At 47.5% G+C, this 18657-nt stretch overlaps 1 protein-coding gene across 7 annotated transcripts in view; it reads right to left on the bottom strand.

Moving 5' to 3' along the window:
• The window catches only part of IRAG1 (inositol 1,4,5-triphosphate receptor associated 1), a 120843-nt gene that overhangs the window by 40150 nt on the left and 62036 nt on the right, over positions 1–18657 (bottom strand). For 6 of the 7 annotated variants that reach the window (XM_057750589.1, XM_057750591.1, XM_057750590.1 and 3 more), the window contains exons 5-10: positions 17405–17578; positions 16272–16349; positions 15454–15506; positions 15197–15244; positions 13361–13978; positions 11111–11189 (exon numbers count right to left, since the gene is read on the bottom strand). In XM_057750589.1, the coding sequence (XP_057606572.1) occupies positions 11111–11189; positions 13361–13978; positions 15197–15244; positions 15454–15506; positions 16272–16349; positions 17405–17578 (1050 nt within the window). Of the gene's footprint in view, positions 1–11110; positions 11190–13360; positions 13979–15196; positions 15245–15453; positions 15507–16271; positions 16350–17404; positions 17579–18657 lie in introns of those variants that run through there. The other variant, XM_057750595.1, reaches the window with a different exon arrangement.

The raw sequence follows: 18657 nt of genomic DNA, 5'->3' as shown, positions 1-18657 counted from the left end.
TTAATTTTGACTGCGTCAGGTCTTATTTGCAGCATGCAGGATCTTATGGTGCAATGTGCGGGCTCTTCCTTGTGACACACAGGCCTCTCTCTAGTTGTGGGTGAGGGGTTCCAGAGCGCATGGGCTCTGTAGTTGTGGCATGTGGGCTCTCTAGTTGCAGTGCGGGCTTAGTTGCCCCATGGCATGTGGGATCTTAGTTTCCCAACCTGGGATCGAACCTGCATCCCCTGCATTGGAAGGCAGATTCTTAACCACTGGACCACAACAGAAGTCCCTACATAGGGCTTCTAGCCCTGCTAATGTGGCTGTCTTAAGACTGATCCCAGAACTAGTGGATCCCAGAACCCAGCACCCTCCTGATCTCAACCAAATTAACAACAACAACAACAACAAAATTTAGAGTCAACTAAAAATAGGTTGGCAACTCTCAAGTATAGGAAAAGGCAATGATCTTTAAAAATAATGGCCAGAGAAAAACACAACTTACTAGAAATAAATGTAGAGCTCCCATCCTTGATAACCCTTTCTTCCTCCCTCAAAGAATCAGTATTAAGAGGAAGATGTGAGAGGAAAAGTTGTGATAAATTTTTGTAGTCACTTTTGTGACTACGGAGCCAGAAGAGAACTGGACCAAGGGGTGGGCAGGCAGCTACAGAGGCAATTCAGAAAGTTTCTTTAGAGTAGAAGGATCTCCATCCCACCATAACAACATTCCAACAAGACAAAAACGGCCTGTGATGCTATTTGCTTTTCGTATGGAGAAGGAGGGGAGAGGAAAAGCAGAATGATAGCATAGTATTCCACCAGAGCTGATGATCTCAAACAATATAGAGGGATTTACCAGAAAGGAAGATAAAAGAGAAAATAAATAAAACAATCCCTTCTGATGGAGTGAGTAGCAGGAGACACATGGAAAGTCCCAACTGAAGCTGTCACAGCCCCGCACCCCCATCCTACACTTCTGAGAAATAGAGTGGCCAAACTCCTTGGATTTTGTCTATATTTTCCTTTCCTTTATCTGGCTGCTAGGAATAGTTGGGTCAAGTGAGGGAAATAAACACCCAGGCAGATTGTCCCTATAATTCTACCCTGAACTGGTGAAATAATCCATGCCCCACTGCTGCCCACCCAAGGGAATAACTTATGCCCTCAATTCTGTGTAATAAATTCAAGTATTAGACTATGAACAAAGTTATAGAAAAAGAGCAGAAACCAACCCACAACTACCACTACCCACAGCTCCATCTGAACTTCCCCTTTCCCCACCACCCAAGCAGTGACAAGGCAGATACAAAATACCCAGTCCTCAACTAAGCGCAGCCAGGAGGACAGAGACCTCAGAAAGGGTAGGAAAAAGTCAGTGAAAATTGACCTACACAATATATCTAGGTCAAGAGAAAATCCAGGTAAAAATGCCCATATCAAAAAGAAATTAAATGAAAACAAATGGCATGGCAACTACACAAAAATAGTACAGTCAAAAGAGGAAGGAAAGAGGGGAGGAAGGTATAAAGGAAAGAAGAAAGGAAACATGCAGGAGACAGATGTCAGGATGGACACATACATGCAAGAAACACATCAAAAATGCATTTTTGTGCAAAATGTATACCACAAATGTTTTGACTCTAGGAGAAATTAGAATCTGAAAAAAATGAAAATAGGAATCAGAGGTGAGATGAGAGGATCGCACAAAATGGAAGATTACAATTTAAGGAAATAAACTGAAGACCAAAATAACAAAAAGAAGCAAAAAATTCTAAAAATATAGAACTAACCAATATGATGGAAATGTGAAAGAATAAAGCAGATATAACCTCAAGCTGAATTAGTGGGGGAGAGTGAGATGAGCACAAGGAAGTAAAGAAGGAAAGAAAAATTAAAGTATTGAGAGGCAAAATAATGGACCTACGGTGGAGACACTGATGAGAAATTTACAGATTATGGTGGCTCTGAAGTAGTGAAAAAACAAAAGGAACAAAGAACATATTCAAAGATGTAAGAGAAGAAAAAAATTTCCTCCATTGAGAGAAAAGCTGAACTTGTAGATTGAAAAAGCACACCACATTGAGAACAAAAAAGACATACATACATACATATATATAATCTTACTCTTTCTATGTATATATATATATTACATAGATCTATATCTATAAGGTGAGCCAAAAATTATCCACACTCTGGCTGTAGAATTTACAGAAGTTTTCATATAACTGTAGTGCGGATAATTTTTGACTCACGCTCATATACATGAATATAAAAATGTTTCTTCAACTACCCTCATTTGAAAGAATAAGTCACATACAGTTTGGAAAGGTGAGGGTTGAGCGGTGCTGGAAATAAGCTGGTCTCAGACTTATCTACAACACTGAATACAGTGTAGCATCTACAAAACTCTGAGGAAAAGAGTGATCCAGAATTTATAACCATCTAAACTGCCCTTCAAGAATGAGAATGTTTTCAAACATGCCAGAATTCAAGGAACAGGCACCTCTAAGCCCTTCTAGGAAAACTACTGGATGATGATGAAATCCAGCTAAACAAGACATGAATTAAAACCGTAAACTTGGGAATGGTGAGGCACAGTAAAGGGATTGGTGGTGAGCATTAAATTCTTTTACATATAAGTTTAAGGCTAAACAACTATGGAAATTACGGTTACAGAATGGAATGTAAATGTTACAACCTTAAGAGTATAAAAAGAATATGTTATCATTTGTATAGATGGAGATGGAAAGGTTAGAAAGAGATATGAAAGTGGGAAGAAATACTGCCATTCTCATGTTTCCCTGCAATAATCTAAACTTGAAATATGTAATATACACATGGAACTCTGCTCAACACTCTCCTTATATGGGAAAAGAATCTAAAAAAGAATGAATGTATATGTATGTATAACTGATTCACTTTGCTGTACACCTGCAACAAACACAACATTGTATATCAACTATATTCCAATCAAAAATTTTTAAAAATTGAAAAAAGAAATATGTAATATAAAAAAGAACTTCAATGACTGCAAACCCATAATGTACTTCATAATATTTTAAAACTTTTACAAACTTTAAATCTTTTTTTTTTTGAGGAAACAATTACCAAAATTCAGCAAGCCCTACAGTTTCACTTCACTTTAATTGAAGTTCAATTAAATTTTAATAGTCTTTATTAAAAAAAAAGTATATCGAGCAATCTGTAATCTCCCTCACTCCACTATTTATGGGAAAAGTGATATTTGATGTAAGCAATTTTTACTTTCTTCTTGTATTTTTCGCTATTAGTTGAATTTTTTGATAATGGACATGAGCTATTTTTAATAAAAACAATAAAATTATTTAAAAAATATATGCCTATACTAGTTCATTCCAGTGAAAGCATTTGTTTCTGGAAATCTGCAGGACTTGGAAAAGTAACTTTGGGGGCTTCTGGTTAAAAATGTTTGGAGGCCCAGGATGACCCCCCCGAAAAGGTCAAAGCTACTTGACCTGGGGATCAACTTTCTTCTGATCTATTTTCTCAGGGAGGCCTTTTCCGTGCTTGAAACCTGAGAACTCTGAGCCCAGACTGGGATATCTGGAAGGACTGCCTCAGATCACACCTCTCCCAATAGCCAGGTCCAGTTATCCAAGCACTTCCTAGACATTACCCCTGGATCAGGATAATAAAAAGCACTTCAACAGCCACCATTTATCAAACATCAACTTGTGTTAGATGCACTTTCTAATACCTTAGAATAGCCTTGCAGAACAAATATTGCTAAGCTCATTTTCTGGAGACGCTGCAAACTAGGAAACTGAAGCTCAGCAAAGTTAAGTAGATTCCCCAGGATCCAGCTAGATACTGGTAGAGCCAGGATGCAAAGCCAGTTCTGTTAGACTGTGGCATTCAAGCTGCTCCCCACAAGCATTCAGATGTCCAAAACCAAACTTGTTGTCTTTCTCCTCAAAGGAGCTCCTTCTCCTGTGCTCCCCACCCCAATTAATAGCACCATCAGTCTGTTGGCTACGCAGATACACACCTGTTGGTCTTTCTGGTCTCCCTCTCCACCCCATCTTCTCACGAAGTCCTGCCAAGCTGACCTCCAAATGGTCTCAAACCTATCCTCCCCAAGTTTGCTCCTGTCCATCTCAGTCCACAGTCCCATCACCTCTCACCAGGCTGTTTCTATTCATACCCTCTTACCTAGTCTCCCCACCTCTAGCCTCGGCTTTCATAATCTGTCCAGAAGGATTATTCTCAAGCTCAGTTTTCATCCTCATGCTTTCTTACCTACAGGTTTCTCTGGCTTTGCAAGGGGTGCGAAAGGAAAGTCAGACTTATTCATTGGACCTCAAAGCATTATCTTCTCTGATTCCCACCCCCACTCCACCTTTGCAGCCCATCTCTTTGGGACACTTGGCTCACACTTGGTTCACATGGGATTCCTTCTGTTCCTGGAACATGCCAAATGCTAGAAGATGCCTGCATGCCTTTGCTCCTGCTGTTCTCTCTGCCTGGGATGCCCTCTTCCTCAGCTCAAACCTGCTGCTCCAGGAATCTTGCCCTGACTCACTCACCCCTAGTGAGCTGGCTGCTTCTTCCTCTGTATTCCTAGGAACTTTATGGTCTTGAAGGCTTAACACAATGTACTGTAGTGACGTTGTCTACCCTTGATTTCCTCTCTTACAAGGTGAGGGTGAGCTTTCATTTATTCAATATTTATTGAACATGCTCCAGGCAATGAGCATGGAACTAGGCGTATAATGCTGAGCAAACAGTTGTGTCATTGTCCTCTGAAAGTTACCCGGCAGGACAGATTAATTAGAGAAATACCCAAATGTTAATTTTCATGCTGTGATAGATTTTATAAGGGAGAAGCATCTGGAGGTGCTGGAAAAATCTTCCCTAGAAAAGTGACATTCGAGCAGATACCTAGAGACTAAATGGGAGTTCATTAGCCAAAGAGGAAGAGAGGAGGAACATTCCAGGGAGAGGGCACAGCATGTCCCAAGCCTAAGAAGGAGGAGGAATGAGTTGCCGAAGGAAGGCCAAGACATTGAGAGGGAGGAGAGTGGTCCTAGAAGATGCTGGGGAGGTGAGCAGGGTTGACCACACAGGGCCTCGTAAGCTCTACTAAGGGTTATGGTGTTCATCCTGAGAGTAGAATGAAGCCTCTGAAGATGCTGAACCAGAGTTGCATTTCAGAGATTCCTCTGGCTGTGTGTGGACAGTGGATTGAACTGGGTGAGGAGGTAGGGAGTGCAAGCAGATGGGATAGGAGGTTGTTGAGGGAGCCAAGGGGACTGGTGATGATGGCAGGGACCAGGGCCTCTCCTTGACGGCAGGGCCTGAGCCTCTTTCACCTCTGCACCCCCAGCATGCAGCCCAGAAACTGGTCCACAGTCAGCCTCACATTTTTGGCTTGAAATGACTGGCAAATGATCAGGACCCAAACGTCCTTCAAATGGTCCCTGTGAAGAGAATTAGTTGGCTTGTTGGAAAGACCAGATGCAACAGGGAAGAGAGCCTCCCAGTCTTCAGAAACTGAAGGAGAGCCAAAGTTCTTAAGACTCCAGAATGTTCTAGATCTCCCCAACCCCCAAAGGAACAGCCAACAATCATCAGGGGATTCTAGTTTTCCCCAGGGAACTCATGTGCACTATTATATTTAGAACCTGTTAAAAGGGCCAGCCTCTCCAGCTCCCAGGGAGGGTTTGCAATACCTTGGTCCCAAGTACAGGCAGGGATGAGGCTCTTTGATGGAGCTCTCAGAATGTAGGAAAAGGAGTCACAACTCTGCTGATCAAACACATGTGGTTGCCCGCCACATCTCCAGACTGCCCCACACATTGTGGAGCACAGAGTACCATATCCCACTTAGCTGGCAAGAAAGAATTCTACAACCTCGATGATAGGAATTAAAATGTACGTCAGGTTCCTGCTGGAATAAAGACCAGTACCACATAAAAACATTATATCAGCTCAGTGAAGTGGGTACTATTATTACCCCACTTTATAAATGAGCAAACTAAGGCATCTAGAGAATAAGAAACTTGCCCAAGGCTATGCAGCTGGTAAGTGGGGAAGCTTGAGCTCTTAACCACTCAGATTCTAGAAATGAGAGAAAAGTGGGAGGAAGGGTGCATTTATTGAACACCTTCCATGGTTAGTTTTTTAAAATTTAGTGTTGTATAGGAATCAAACTCATTTATTTACCCGGTAATTTTATTTCTAAGATCCATCTTGTTCCCTGTTGGTATTAGACAGTGAGGTGTTGCTATAGGTAGTGGATGTCTACATTGATATAATTTTTTGTAAGTTAATTTGGCAGTATGCATATATATTTAAATATAAATACCTTTTGATCAAGCAATTCTACTTCTAAGATACTATCCCATGGAAGAAAACTCATGTATTTCTATAAAGATACATCATGGAGAATGTTCATTATAACATTGTTTATAGTAGAGAAAGAATACAAACAACCTAAACAGGAATCAATAAAAGATGGGTCAAACAATTTATATAGTTCCTCATACCCCAGAATACTAAAAAGCAGTATTCAATTTTATTAAAAAACTAAAAGTTCCATATGCATTAAGTGAGAAACTTTCTAATATTGTTATGTAAAAAAGACCACGTGGCAAAAGCAAATAGTCATCCACCAAAATCTGCCTTCCTCTGCTTCCATGTGAATGGTGTTTAATCCACATAAGGCCAGCAGCCCAGCTAGTGACAACATTCCCCAGCATCCCTTGCTGCTAGGTATGACCGTGCCACATCATCACCAATGACTGGGAGCTAAAAAGAGGTGTGCAACTCCCACTTTACTTATTAAAAAAAAAAAAAAAAAAGCTTGCTCTGGACTTCCATTCTTTCCCTTTCCCACAAACTGGAACACAGATCTGCCCATGATCCAGCTTCAACCATGTAGACAAGTGTAATACCTCAGGGGATGGCAAAATGTCAACAGAGAAGAAACCAGGGTCTCTGAATGATCACATGGAGCAGAGGCCCCTGTAACCTCACAGCTCAGCTTAGAATTGTTACTTGAGTGTGAAACAATCTTCTCTCTCCTATAGGTTAGCATACTTTGGGGCCTCACGTCACAGCAACTTAGATTTTATCTTAACTAAAGCAGGAAGGTTGCAGAATACTTTAAAAGAGATACCTACATAGAACATTTGGTAGTAAGTATAAAAGAAAGTACACCATAACCACATGTGTTTTATTGCAGGACCATAAAGGTTTACCTCTATATATGGAAAATTATTAATTAATGTATTAAATGATATAATTTGTATGATTCTCCCAATGAATTGAAAAAATTCAAGAAGATTGATAAAATTCAACAATTGATAAAATTCAACAAGAATCTTAAAATTCGGAAGAGAAGAATATTTTCTTAAAATAATGAAAAATAAAAATATAAAGTAATATATTTTATATTTGATATATTTTATCTTTCTACATATTATATGTTTTTCTATTCAGTGATAATGTAAATGTGAAATAATAATAAGAAGTTAAAATAGTGCATCTGTTTAATAATTAGGTACAACATGGTCCTTGAAAGAAAAACATAAAAAACAATTCAATTAAAAACAGAAAAAAGGCAAGAGTTCTTATCGCTGTTATCACACTAGAGAATGTTGCAAAAGTAATAAAACATATACGGATGTACAAGAGAAACACACACGCACATGCACAAGCACACAACTAAGACAAATAGTGAATCTGACAAAATAACAGATTGTGAATGTGAAAAAAAAGAGTATTTTGCAAAATGGTCAAGAACCTTTAGATTTAGACACATCTGGGTTCCAGTCCTGGCTTTAGCAATTAATAACCATGTGAACTTAATCTCCCTGAGTCAATTTCCTCATTTGCAAAATGGGTATAATATAAGAACAACCTCAGCGTTGTTGAAAGCACTAAGCGAAATGTTTTCAAATGCTTAGCATGGTTCCTGGTGCACAGTAATCACTGTAGTTATAATAGTTATGCTAGTTAATGGAAGAGTAATCACTACCATTTGTTAATAGTAATATTTATTATACAAGAAACACGTATAATACCAAGCAGCATTCATCCATGACACTAATTATCAGGTAGAAAAATCTAATGAAAAAAGAGCCTTCTTCACAAATAAGCAAAAACATAAAGCATGTAGAATTTGTCTTAATAAGAGATATGAAAGAGCTATACAAAAATCCTTCAATCTACTAGAGGAAAAAGAAAGGAATACTTAAATTAGTAGAGGGACAAGGCACATGCCTGAATGAGAACTAAATGTTTGCAAACTAAATAACTGAAAAATCTATGAACTGTAAGACAAACAAAACTAGGACAGTTCTGAATCCAGTGTGTAGCCTTAGAGCAATCACAATTAAAATGTTGTATAACATGACATAAATTTCACTTAGAGAATAGGTAGGTGAGAGGCAAAACTCACAAAGACCTGGAATCCATAAATCGTAGGTTAGAGTTAAGAGCCTTCTGAAGTCACCTAGTCCAACAGGGAACAGAGGCCCACAGGGGCTGAGGAACATATTTAAAAACACCAGACACTGTTTAGTGGTGTCTGGCCATGAACTCCAATCACCTGAATTCTTGACCAGTTGCTCTTTCTATTAATTTGCACTGAACCTTTGTACCTAGAATGTAATGAATACTCTGAAAAAGAAAAGCAATGGGGGAGAAGTAACCCACTGTACACTAGAACATATTATAAGGCAGCAGTAATTAAAATGGTACAGTACTGATCAGAATAAAACAGAATCAAGTGCGCAGAACCAGTCTTTGGTATACATAAAAAAAGGATGCCGTGTATGATTATCTAAGCCACAATGTAATGAGAAATAAAAACACTATTAAAATATTATTGACATAATCTTAAATCTTCAAATAACTATATCTTAAAACAAATTTCAGAGGTATTAGCAAAATAAATATAGATAAATCAAACTGTAGATAAACTACTAGAAAATAAATTTGCTATTCCAATTAAGAAGTAATATTTTTATAATGATTTAAATAATAGGAGACTTCTCAAAGGAAAAGATAGGCAAAATTACTGTATAAAAACTTTATGATCTCGGGACTTCCCTGGTGGCGCAGTGGTTAAGAATCCATCTGCCAACGCAGGGGACACAGGTTTGATCCCTGGTCCAGGAAGATCCCACGTGCCGTGGAGCAACTAAGCCTGTGCGCCGTAACTGCCCAACCTGCGCTCTAGAGCCCGTAAGCCACAACTATTGAGCCCATGTGCCACAACTACTGAAGCCCACGTGCCTAGAGCCCGTGCTCTGCAAGAAGAGAAGCCACCAGGATGAGAAGCCTGCGCACTGCAATGAAGAGTAGCCTCTGCTCACCACAACTGGAGAAAGCCTGTGTGCAGCAACCAAAGACCTAACAGTGCCAAAAAATAAACAAAATAAAAAAAAAAACTTTACAATCTCTAAAATAATATATACAAAATTTGTTCAAAAGCAAAAACAAAAACAAAAACAAAATTATTGAGAAAAATACAGCCAAAGAAGGGTTACTATCTATAACATCTACATGCATTACCAATAAAACTCCCAAGACCCAAATGGACACACAAGCAAAGAAATGAATAGTTAATTCACCCAATAAGAAAAAAATATTCTAAAATTTTAAGTTTGGGCAAATTAACTGAAGTAATAATAAAGTGACATTTCACACTAATACTGCTAATAACATATTGTAATTGCTATTATTTGGGATCATCTTGTTCTCATTATATCCTGGCCAATAAGAAGCAAAAGCAAAGCAAAGTCTAGTGCAGGCAGTGTTTAGGGAGAAGCCCCCTCACTCCATCCACAGGGAGCATCGCCCATGGGAGGCAATTTGGTAAATGCAAATATTCCTACACTTTGACCCAGTGACTCTCAAGCCTGAGAAATGATCCCAAAGGAGGAACTTAGCGGAAAAAAGAAAAAAAACCTACAAGTACAAAGTTGTTTATATTGGGGTTGTTAATCATAGTTAATAGAACTATAAACATCTGAAATGCCCAACAATAGACACAGCAATACAAAAGGAAACTCTGCACCCATTAAACGATAAATATGAGGCCACGTCAAACTCTAATGGAATTAGTTGTGAATCTAGTATTTTAAGAGTAGAAACAGGAAGTTCCATCTACACCACTGAATCAATTGTGAAAAAATTATAAATAAGGATAAATACAGGAAAGAATAAAAATTGTTGCTTTTTCAGAATATATGGGGTTGTGGCTGAAATTTTCAGGTGAATCTTTTCCTAGGGTTTTAAATCTGCTTTAATGAATAAGTTAGAAATTAAAAGTAGAGACGTATACCATATTTTTTCCAAAGATTTCAACTAAAGATGATTAATTTTTTTAATTAGTACTTTGAAAAATTATTGGATAGTTTACTTCTGGGAATCTTCTTGTCAATGTTGACTAGGTAGGTGTTAGCTACTATATTTCAGACCAGGGGCTTCCAACGTGGTTGGTGGCACCCTGGACACGGCCACACGACAGTCGTTAAGCAGAAGCTCCTGTGCTGAGAGTGACCACGGGTAGTGTGAACCATCAGGAGAGGGGAGTCAGGAGATGGGGGCAAGAGACCCCAAGTCTTACTTTCTGAAGACGAGGCTGGCAAGTGGGTAGGTGGGGCCTTGCCCTCACCAGGAGGGAAGGGCTGGGGTCTGGACTTTGTGGTGACAGCAGATTAGAAAGCAAGGGATGACTGTGATGTCTCAAAAAGAGGAACTGTTCTATTTGGGTAGCTTCCTGGGTGTGAGAGGAAAAGGAAAAGGAAGCATTAAAAGTTCAGGCGTGGGTTACCCTTCCAGACCCACTAGGTGCTAACAAGACTCAGGGAGTGCTGGCGGGGTCTGGAAGGGGGGCTGGTTAGAAGGAGACAAGTTTAGAGGTTCTCTGAGTGGGCAGGAAACACCATCTGATTCACTCATTCATCCATCTGCAAATATTTACTGAGGGCCTGCTCTGTGTCCGGCCCACACGCGCCACTGGGACGGACAAAGGCCCTGACAGGAAGTGCAGTGTTTACACGTTCACCTTCTTTGATCTGGAGAAAATGCACTCAGCCCCGGCCTGAGGAGAGCATCGCCCCACCCCACCTACCTTTTTCCTGCTCAGCCGCTTCACTAAGGTCTGGAAGCTTGAGCCCCACTAAGTTCTGATTCCTTATCAGGATGTGCTCCTTTTTAGGAAAAGAAAGACAACGTGTCAGATGGTGACCTCAGGCTGCTCTTCCCTTGGTTCTATGGCTCTGTGACCACTCGGTCTCACGGGGTGTGGACAGTCACGACCTCTGAGGGGCACCAGGGAAACCGCTCCTCTCCCAACCCATAAAGCTGCAGGAAACCCCACCATCAGCACCCCGTACTTTGGGTCAGGAATCGTCCTTGGCAAGGCTGGCTTTTTAAATAAGCCTGTGAGCCTCAGGCGAGGGAGCTGAGTGTTGGAGGACAAACAGAAACAGAGCGCAGGGCTCTGGGGATAGGAGGGTCCCCTGGGTGTGTACGGAGCTGCCAAAGATGGAAACAATCTTTGTGATCTCATGGCTGTTCTCTGAGCTGGCTGGAGCTTCCTGCCTCGTGGTTCTGGTCAGTGAGTACGCACTTCCAGGACTTGTGAGTGCCCCTGCTCCCAGTACCTCAGTGGCCTGTGGCACCTCTTGAGTTGTCAGCTCTCTTGACAAATGAGGTCTGCAGATGGACGTCCCAAGACAGCAGGCCAGCAGCCACCGCTGCCTGGGCCCTCGGCCAGCAGAGCTGGGAGAGGTGGGGATGCTGACTCCAGGTATGTGGCACAGGTAGGCTCACAGCTGTTCCAAGTCCAAGACCAGCACCCCCACGTGGAAAAGCCAGACAGAAGCTCCTTGGCCCTGTGACTTGTGCTTCTAAGGGAATTTTCAGTGTCCCTGTAGCAAAGGCCTCTTGGGTGGTTTCCCTCCTGAATGAAGGAGAGGAAGGGGCCAGCAGAGGGAGCTCTGGCCCAAATGGAAGTCACGGGCCAGGGCCCTTTACCTGTTTCCTTAACCAAAGGCCCACAGCCAAGCAGCGATCAGCACCCTGGCTGGGGGTGGAGGTGGGGGGCTGGGGACGCGGTCAGATGCAGGGCAGTGGTTAGTGGGATGGGGCCTCCAGGTTCTCGTGGCATTCTTTGCTGCAGAGAGAAACTTGCAGGGGCCTGGGGGCGGGGGCTGTGGCCTGGACCTGGCCTCTGCTGCCCAGAGGCCCGTGAAGGTAAATGCCTGACGGCTGGCCCCCTCCGTGTCACCTTCCCCAGAGTCTGGGGCTGCGGCCCACCAGGGGCAGCCCTTCCAGCCTGTGCTGACCTGCTAGTTATCGAGGGCTTTCTGGCCGGTGGGCTTTTCTGTGTGTAATGTTATAAACCTTGGCAGCCAGGCCCCAGCTCCTCAGGAGCCTCCAATGCCGGAAGGTTTCTGAGCAGGACAGCAGCCAGCACTGGCATGCGTTCCTGCGGTGCAGACCCCGCCCCCCTGCCCCCGCACTTGCTCTTGACTGCTGTCAAGTGCCCCTTTGCCTTCCCTGTGCCACGCCCCCTCTGTAGGGGAGCCAGGAGGGCCTCGCCCGACTCCAGCTGTGGGGGCCCCAGGCCCCACCCTGTGGAGTCCTGGCTGCTGCGGCCTGCGGTGGCCCTGTGGGGAAGTGGGGCTTGGGTAAGGATGTCTTTGTCCTGTGAACCTCTTCTCTTCCTCACACCCTGGGCGCTCTCCCCTACATCCCTGGATGCCCCCCAGTCATTCCCTGAACAGGGCGGTAGCCCCATGAGAGACAGCGGTGCCTGGTCTGATGGCCAGTGAAAGGGACCTCATGGATGTTTGGAAGAAAATGTACCACAGAGGGAGCAGCCCCTCATGGGCGTGTTTGGATGGATCTGAGGCCCCTTGTTAACAGGCATCAGGAAGGAAAGCTCAGGGGCATGACAGAGGGAAAAGCCACTCCATCCTTCCCCGACCCAGGCGTGACAAGGTTCTCCATCAAAGGCTTCTCTTGTTCATGAGCCACCAGCGCCGGCTGGTGGGGAAAACACAACCCAGGACTCAGGGCCCGTGTGCCCCTCCATACACCCACCTTCCCCTTGAAATGTGGCTTTGTGTGGCAGCTACGCCCCAGCTGCCCTCACCCGAGTGAGCAGGAGAATAGCACCCAAAGATGGTATTTATAAAGAACATGCTGCCCAGGGGGCCTGGTTATTAGGATGGGGAAGTTTAGGGCTCCACAAGGCTGACGTCTGGGCCACAGCTGCCCGGCCCCAGGGCCCAGCTCAGCCCAGCCCGGGGGTCCTCAGCCCAGGGTGGGAACCTTGATGCACCCCCTGCCCATCAGGCCCCCCGGGACCCACCTCGCGGAGCTTGGTCAGTTTCTGCATCCGCACAGGCTGCACTTGTATCTGAAAGTCTTTGAGTCCAGGCGCCTTGGCCAGCTTGCTGCCAGCTTTGCCTGTAAAGCGCTTCTCTTCCTCTGCCAGCGGCAGCTTGGCAAGCACTTTCTGCAGCCGGGGGCCGGGTTCTTCGGGGCCGCTGTCCCGGGAGACCCCCCGCAGCAGGGGCGGCCGGGACGCAGGGGGCCACAGCTCAGCTTTGGAGCCAGCCTTGCACCCTGTGGGCTCTCCAACTGTACTTTTCCCCTGGGGGGCTTGGGGAGCCGCCCCTCCAGAGCCCTGGGCTGGACTTCTGGGCAGAGGGTTGCCCTCCTTGGCGGTCTTCAGAAGCGGCTTCCCCAGCTCGCTCTCAACAGGGCCAGGCTGAGGGCTGTTCAGGGCCATTTTCCCACCACTGCCTGTGCCAGAAGCTGGGCCCTTGGGTACGGCCTCCGGGCGCTGGAGGGGATCGAAGTTTTCCTTTTGTTCTACTGCAGTTTCTTTGGACTTCTCAACTGTGGGAGAGCGAGGAGTCAGCTTGCCCTGAGACACTTTCCTCTGGTCATTCTGCTTCCGATCAGCTAGCCCTTTGAGGACATTCTGAAAGAGATAAGGTACAGCTGGGATCCCGGGGGCAAGTTGGAGAGAAGGGCGCGTTCACGTCTGCTGTGGGGTCTCTGTCCCCACAGACCCTGCTAAGGGGCTCGCACGTGTGTGTGAGAGTGTGAGCACGTGTGTGAGTGTGTATGTAGGGGTGTGGGTGTTGGAGGGCTCTGGGCTAGGTGGGAGGACTTCTCAGTCACATCTGAGCTGGGAAAGGGGACCTACACACAAGCCTGAGGTTTATAAAACAGACAGGACAAGGGGACCTGCCATTCAAAACCTGCCAAGGACTTCCCAAGGGCTAGGAGCTGCAGAGGACAGAGGAATGGAGGGCAGCGTACAGGCAGTCACAAGTTTTGGCTTTGACTCAGTTGCCCCAGATTCTAGTCCTGGCTCTTCCTGGCAAGACCCTTAACTCTTAGGGATTCAGATTTCCCATCAAGTTTGTGAACTCCCTGAAATTATATGCATATGTATACATGTGTTTGTGTCTTGTATGTAATTTTCTGGGAGGAGAATCCACAGCTTTCAACAATTTCTCAGAGAGTTCTATGATCCAAAAGAGGCTACAGATCACTGAATAAGGTGATTCTTGCAAAGCTGATATCTTACTGTTCAGAGGGTCTAAGATTCTGTGCTCTCTGTTCATCGCCCAAGGGAGACCTGTTTTGTGAGGTGCGTGTGAGCCTGTCTGGGTATTTGTGTGGCTGTCTTGCGCGTGTGCTGAAACTCTCCCAGAGGACTCTATCCCAGACCCAGCTCTAGACGAGATTGTATTCTACGCTGCCCTTGACGCCACCTTGAGCAGGCGTGGGCTCTTGTACTCATCAGCAAAGATGAGGTTTTCCAAGCTGCCCCCAGGAAAAGTCCCAACTAGGGGCTGAAGCTTTCCCGCGATTTTCACAAGAGCTGACAGGAGCAGCAGTCTTGCCTGGCCGCTGCTGGGCCCGGCGGTCCCCCTGGTCTATGGCAGGAGCCTGACTGGGGGTGTGTGGGCAGGACCACCATGGAGGTCATCCCCACTGAATCCCACCTCCTCACCCCCTCCATCTCAGACTCCCAGTCACTACAGGGCAGAGGAACCTTCCAGCTTCCTCAGCCTTGACGGTCCACTCACGCACACCCGCTGGCAGGCTGCCCAGGGCCAGCCTAGGTTTCTGGGACACTGTGTCTCCCACACTCAAATCATCCAAACTGGGCAGCGCTCAGACTCACAGACGCGCCAAGGTGAGGTGAACAGACGTCGGCCTCATCCCCCTTCGGCTGGAGAAAGTAAACATGAGTCAGTCAGCGACGTGAAGATGCTGTATCTCCTCTTGAAACACCCTCAAGGAGACCCCTACAGGGGTGTGCGATGCCCCCACCACCCAGCATCCTCGCCTCCACTGGGTCATGGAGGGAGGGCCTCTTGGGTGTTAAGGGGTAAGAAGAGAGACTCGTTGGCAAAGAAACCCCAAATGGGGCCCTGTTACCTGTGGTGGTGCTCCGGGCAGAGGGGCCGCTGGGCCACTGCACGCATCCAGTCCTAAAATGGTCCAGACCCTGGTGAGTGAGGCCCAGCACCCAAGGCCCTCAGCTGTCTCTTTAGCAAAAATGCATCTATCTCCCCAGAGTGTCCTCCTTTAGGTGCCTCAGGCCCAGGAGCCAGTCATGCCTGTGTTTGTTGAGTATGGTTCACCGTGCCAGGCTCTGTGGGGCGCCCCCGCCTAATCGCCACAGAAACCGCATGAGGAAGCCGGGGCAGAGGGCAGTCAAGGCCACACAGCCAGGCGTGTGGGGCTGTGACCCGAGCCCCACGGCTCTGGAACCTGAACCCAGGCTGCCTGGCCAGAGCCGGAGCTTGCTCTGCAGCTCCGAGGACGGGCTGCTCTCCCCGACACCCTGCCCCTTCCCTGGCTGAGCTGAGCGTGTGGCCCTGAACACAGCCTAATGAAAGGGAAGCCGTCAAAACACAAACAGTGGCCCAGAGAGAGGCCTTTGCCAATACGCTCTGAGGTGATCTCTCTCTGAGTCCTCTCTGGGCCGAGGGCCCCCGTCACAGCCCCCTTCCTACCACCTTGCCCCCATCCTCACCCTGGGCTGGGCCTACCTCCCCACACTAGCTCAAAACCCCGGAAGAAAGCACATCCTCCTCCTCTGGGGCATCCCAGCCAGGCCCCCGGGGGTGGGGCCAAACGGGGGTCCTGGCTGGGAAGCCTGCAAGACGGGAGTCCTGGGGGCCAGGGGAGGGAGGGAGCCGCCACCCAACAGGAGGAGCCAAGGCGGGCGGTGCCAGGGGGCTGGACCTCACCGGGCAGCGTGGGGACGGTGAGGGAGTTGCTCTGAGAGGACGCAGGAGAAGCTCCAGGGCTGAGGTTTGGGGGAACAGCTGTGGAGACAGACACAAATCGGCCAGCATTCGTGAAGGTTCAGGACTTCAGCCTAGCAAAGACATCCTTTCAGGCATTTCTTGCCCCTGGAGACTGGGTCTGCCTCGTTGGGTTCAGGCGCTGAATCTGGACTCCGTATGAGACGCCTACCACAGCCCAACAGAGGGGACACTGGGGCCATTCGGCGGGGAGGAAGGCGACTGGGGTCACCCTCCTCCATCTGCCTGGCCTCACCCCAAAGCACATTCCAGAAACAGAGTCTGGCTTTGCTTGGCAGGGACAGCTTCAAAGGTTGTACCTCCTAGACGTGCCAGGATGGCCCTGATTTCAAATGTGTCCCTTGCCTCCTCAGGACATTCAGACTCATCCAGCTTCCCCAAATTTTTGATCAAGAAAAAGAGTGACTTTAGCCAAAGGGATAGCAGGAGGATTTCAGGGTCCAGGAAAACCTTTCTTCTAATCCAGAAATTCCCCAAAGACACCAAAGACCACCCTCCCTTCCCCACAGTACCTAGGATCCTTCTCGGGGCCCACAGCCGGAGGTCAGGGAGAGGACGCCCAACGCCGGCCTCTCCTGACCTTTGCAGAGGAGATGCCCACAGAGCCAGGCCTCCTGGGGACGGTGGGAGACCACACAGACTCCAGCCCTGCAGGGTGACTCAGTAGTCTGTGCACGTGGGCATCACACAGAGGCTTTCTCTCCATGCAGGGTTCGGGGACCGGGGAGCCAAGTCAAGTTCATGGGTATCATATGGGCTAGCATTTCTTGGCAAATCAGGAAGACACAATGGTCACACATAGGCCCCAAAACCAAAAAGCAGAGTTTTCTGGGCTAGAGTTGTTTCACTATCTCAGAGCTTCTGAAACGGGGCAAGAGGCCCTCTCCTCACTGGATCCTCTCCAAGCATCTCAGTCCTCCTGGGGCCTAGACGCCTGGGGGCAGGCATGTTGAGGGCCATGGCTCGGAAGTAGGGCTCCCGCTGCAGCTGAGGCCGGGCCCTTCCCACCCTCCACGACCCTCGGAGGGGCTCAGGGCAGCCACCTGCCCTCCTACCTGACGGGGAGTCTCCAGGGCTGCTCCTGGACTTCCTCCCGCGGCGGGTCAGGAACCGCTCACTCACCGACTTGGCTTCCTCCAGCAGCGCCAGGTTTTTCTTCTTGTCCTCCTCTGAGATGCTGATGTCTGGCAGCTGGTCATTTACCAGGTCAATGACATGCCCCGCAGGGTCTGCAGAGGGAGGGTGGGCACGGGGTGAGAGCCATGGAATCCTCGGTCCCTAGCCTCAGCCCTGCCCCTGCCTCCCCGCCCCCTCCCCCCCCCCCCCCCCCCCCGAGCCCAGGGACGCTGCCCAGAGTGGACTCGGCCAGCCAAACCTTGGCCCGATGCCGGGCCCTGGAGAGGGCTACGTGGGGACAGACAGGGATCCCTCAGCTGGCCTGGCCCCTCCAGCTTGTAGCCGGTGGCGGTGGCAGGTCCTCTGTCACAAATGGTCATGAAGCCACGTAGGTTCCCAGTACTGCCCTAAACTCTGCCGTTAGGGAAGGCTGTTAGGAGCCCCACCTGTGCTATCTGCGCCCCTAGCGTTCTTCCTTCAGGTCTCTGTTTCTTTAACAAGCTAGTGGGCTTAACACGTGTGGATAAGGGGAGCACACCAAAGATCATGGGCCAAAGACACAATCCCATGGTCACCTTCCCTCCTCTTCCCCTCTGCTCACACTGTTTCCACCCATCCTTCTCCAAAAATAGGAGGCTTTCCCTGGGTGAGCGACACCACCTCTCCCCCAGCTGCTCAGAAACACAGGAGCCAATCCACACTCTTCCCTCTTCCTCAGTACCCCCAGGTCCAACCAACTCAGCATCACGTAAATCTCTCCGGGACCTGTGCTCATCTCCATTCTTACTCATCAGCTGTAACTTACCTGCGCGATTACATCAGCCACCTCGTAGGTCCGACACCTCCAGGCTAGCTGCTCCATCCCATCCTCCACTGCATCACCAGAGTGACCTTCCTAAGGGCCATATCTGACCATGCAGTTCTCCTGCCTCAGCGCATCAGGATTCCTCATGGTCCCCAGTGTGACGTTCAGATGCCAGGCTGGGCCCAGCCACGTGTCCTGATCCCACATGCCTCCTCTCCTCCAGCCCCTCGGTGGTGCATGGCTCCCGCTGGGCCTCTCCAGCCTCCTTTCCTCCTTCTTCCGGTCACAGCTCCCCAGTTTGCATTGCGTGAAACTCGTCTGAGCCTCAATCTCGTTAGTCAGGAAGGAGCTAAACCCTACTGCCCGCCTCATCCCAAGTACCCGTAA

The sequence above is a fragment of the Hippopotamus amphibius genome, chromosome 9, assembly GCF_030028045.1.
Source record: "Hippopotamus amphibius kiboko isolate mHipAmp2 chromosome 9, mHipAmp2.hap2, whole genome shotgun sequence".
Taxonomy (NCBI): domain Eukaryota; kingdom Metazoa; phylum Chordata; class Mammalia; order Artiodactyla; family Hippopotamidae; genus Hippopotamus; species Hippopotamus amphibius.
This window is presented reverse-complemented; position numbering and strand designations above follow the sequence as displayed.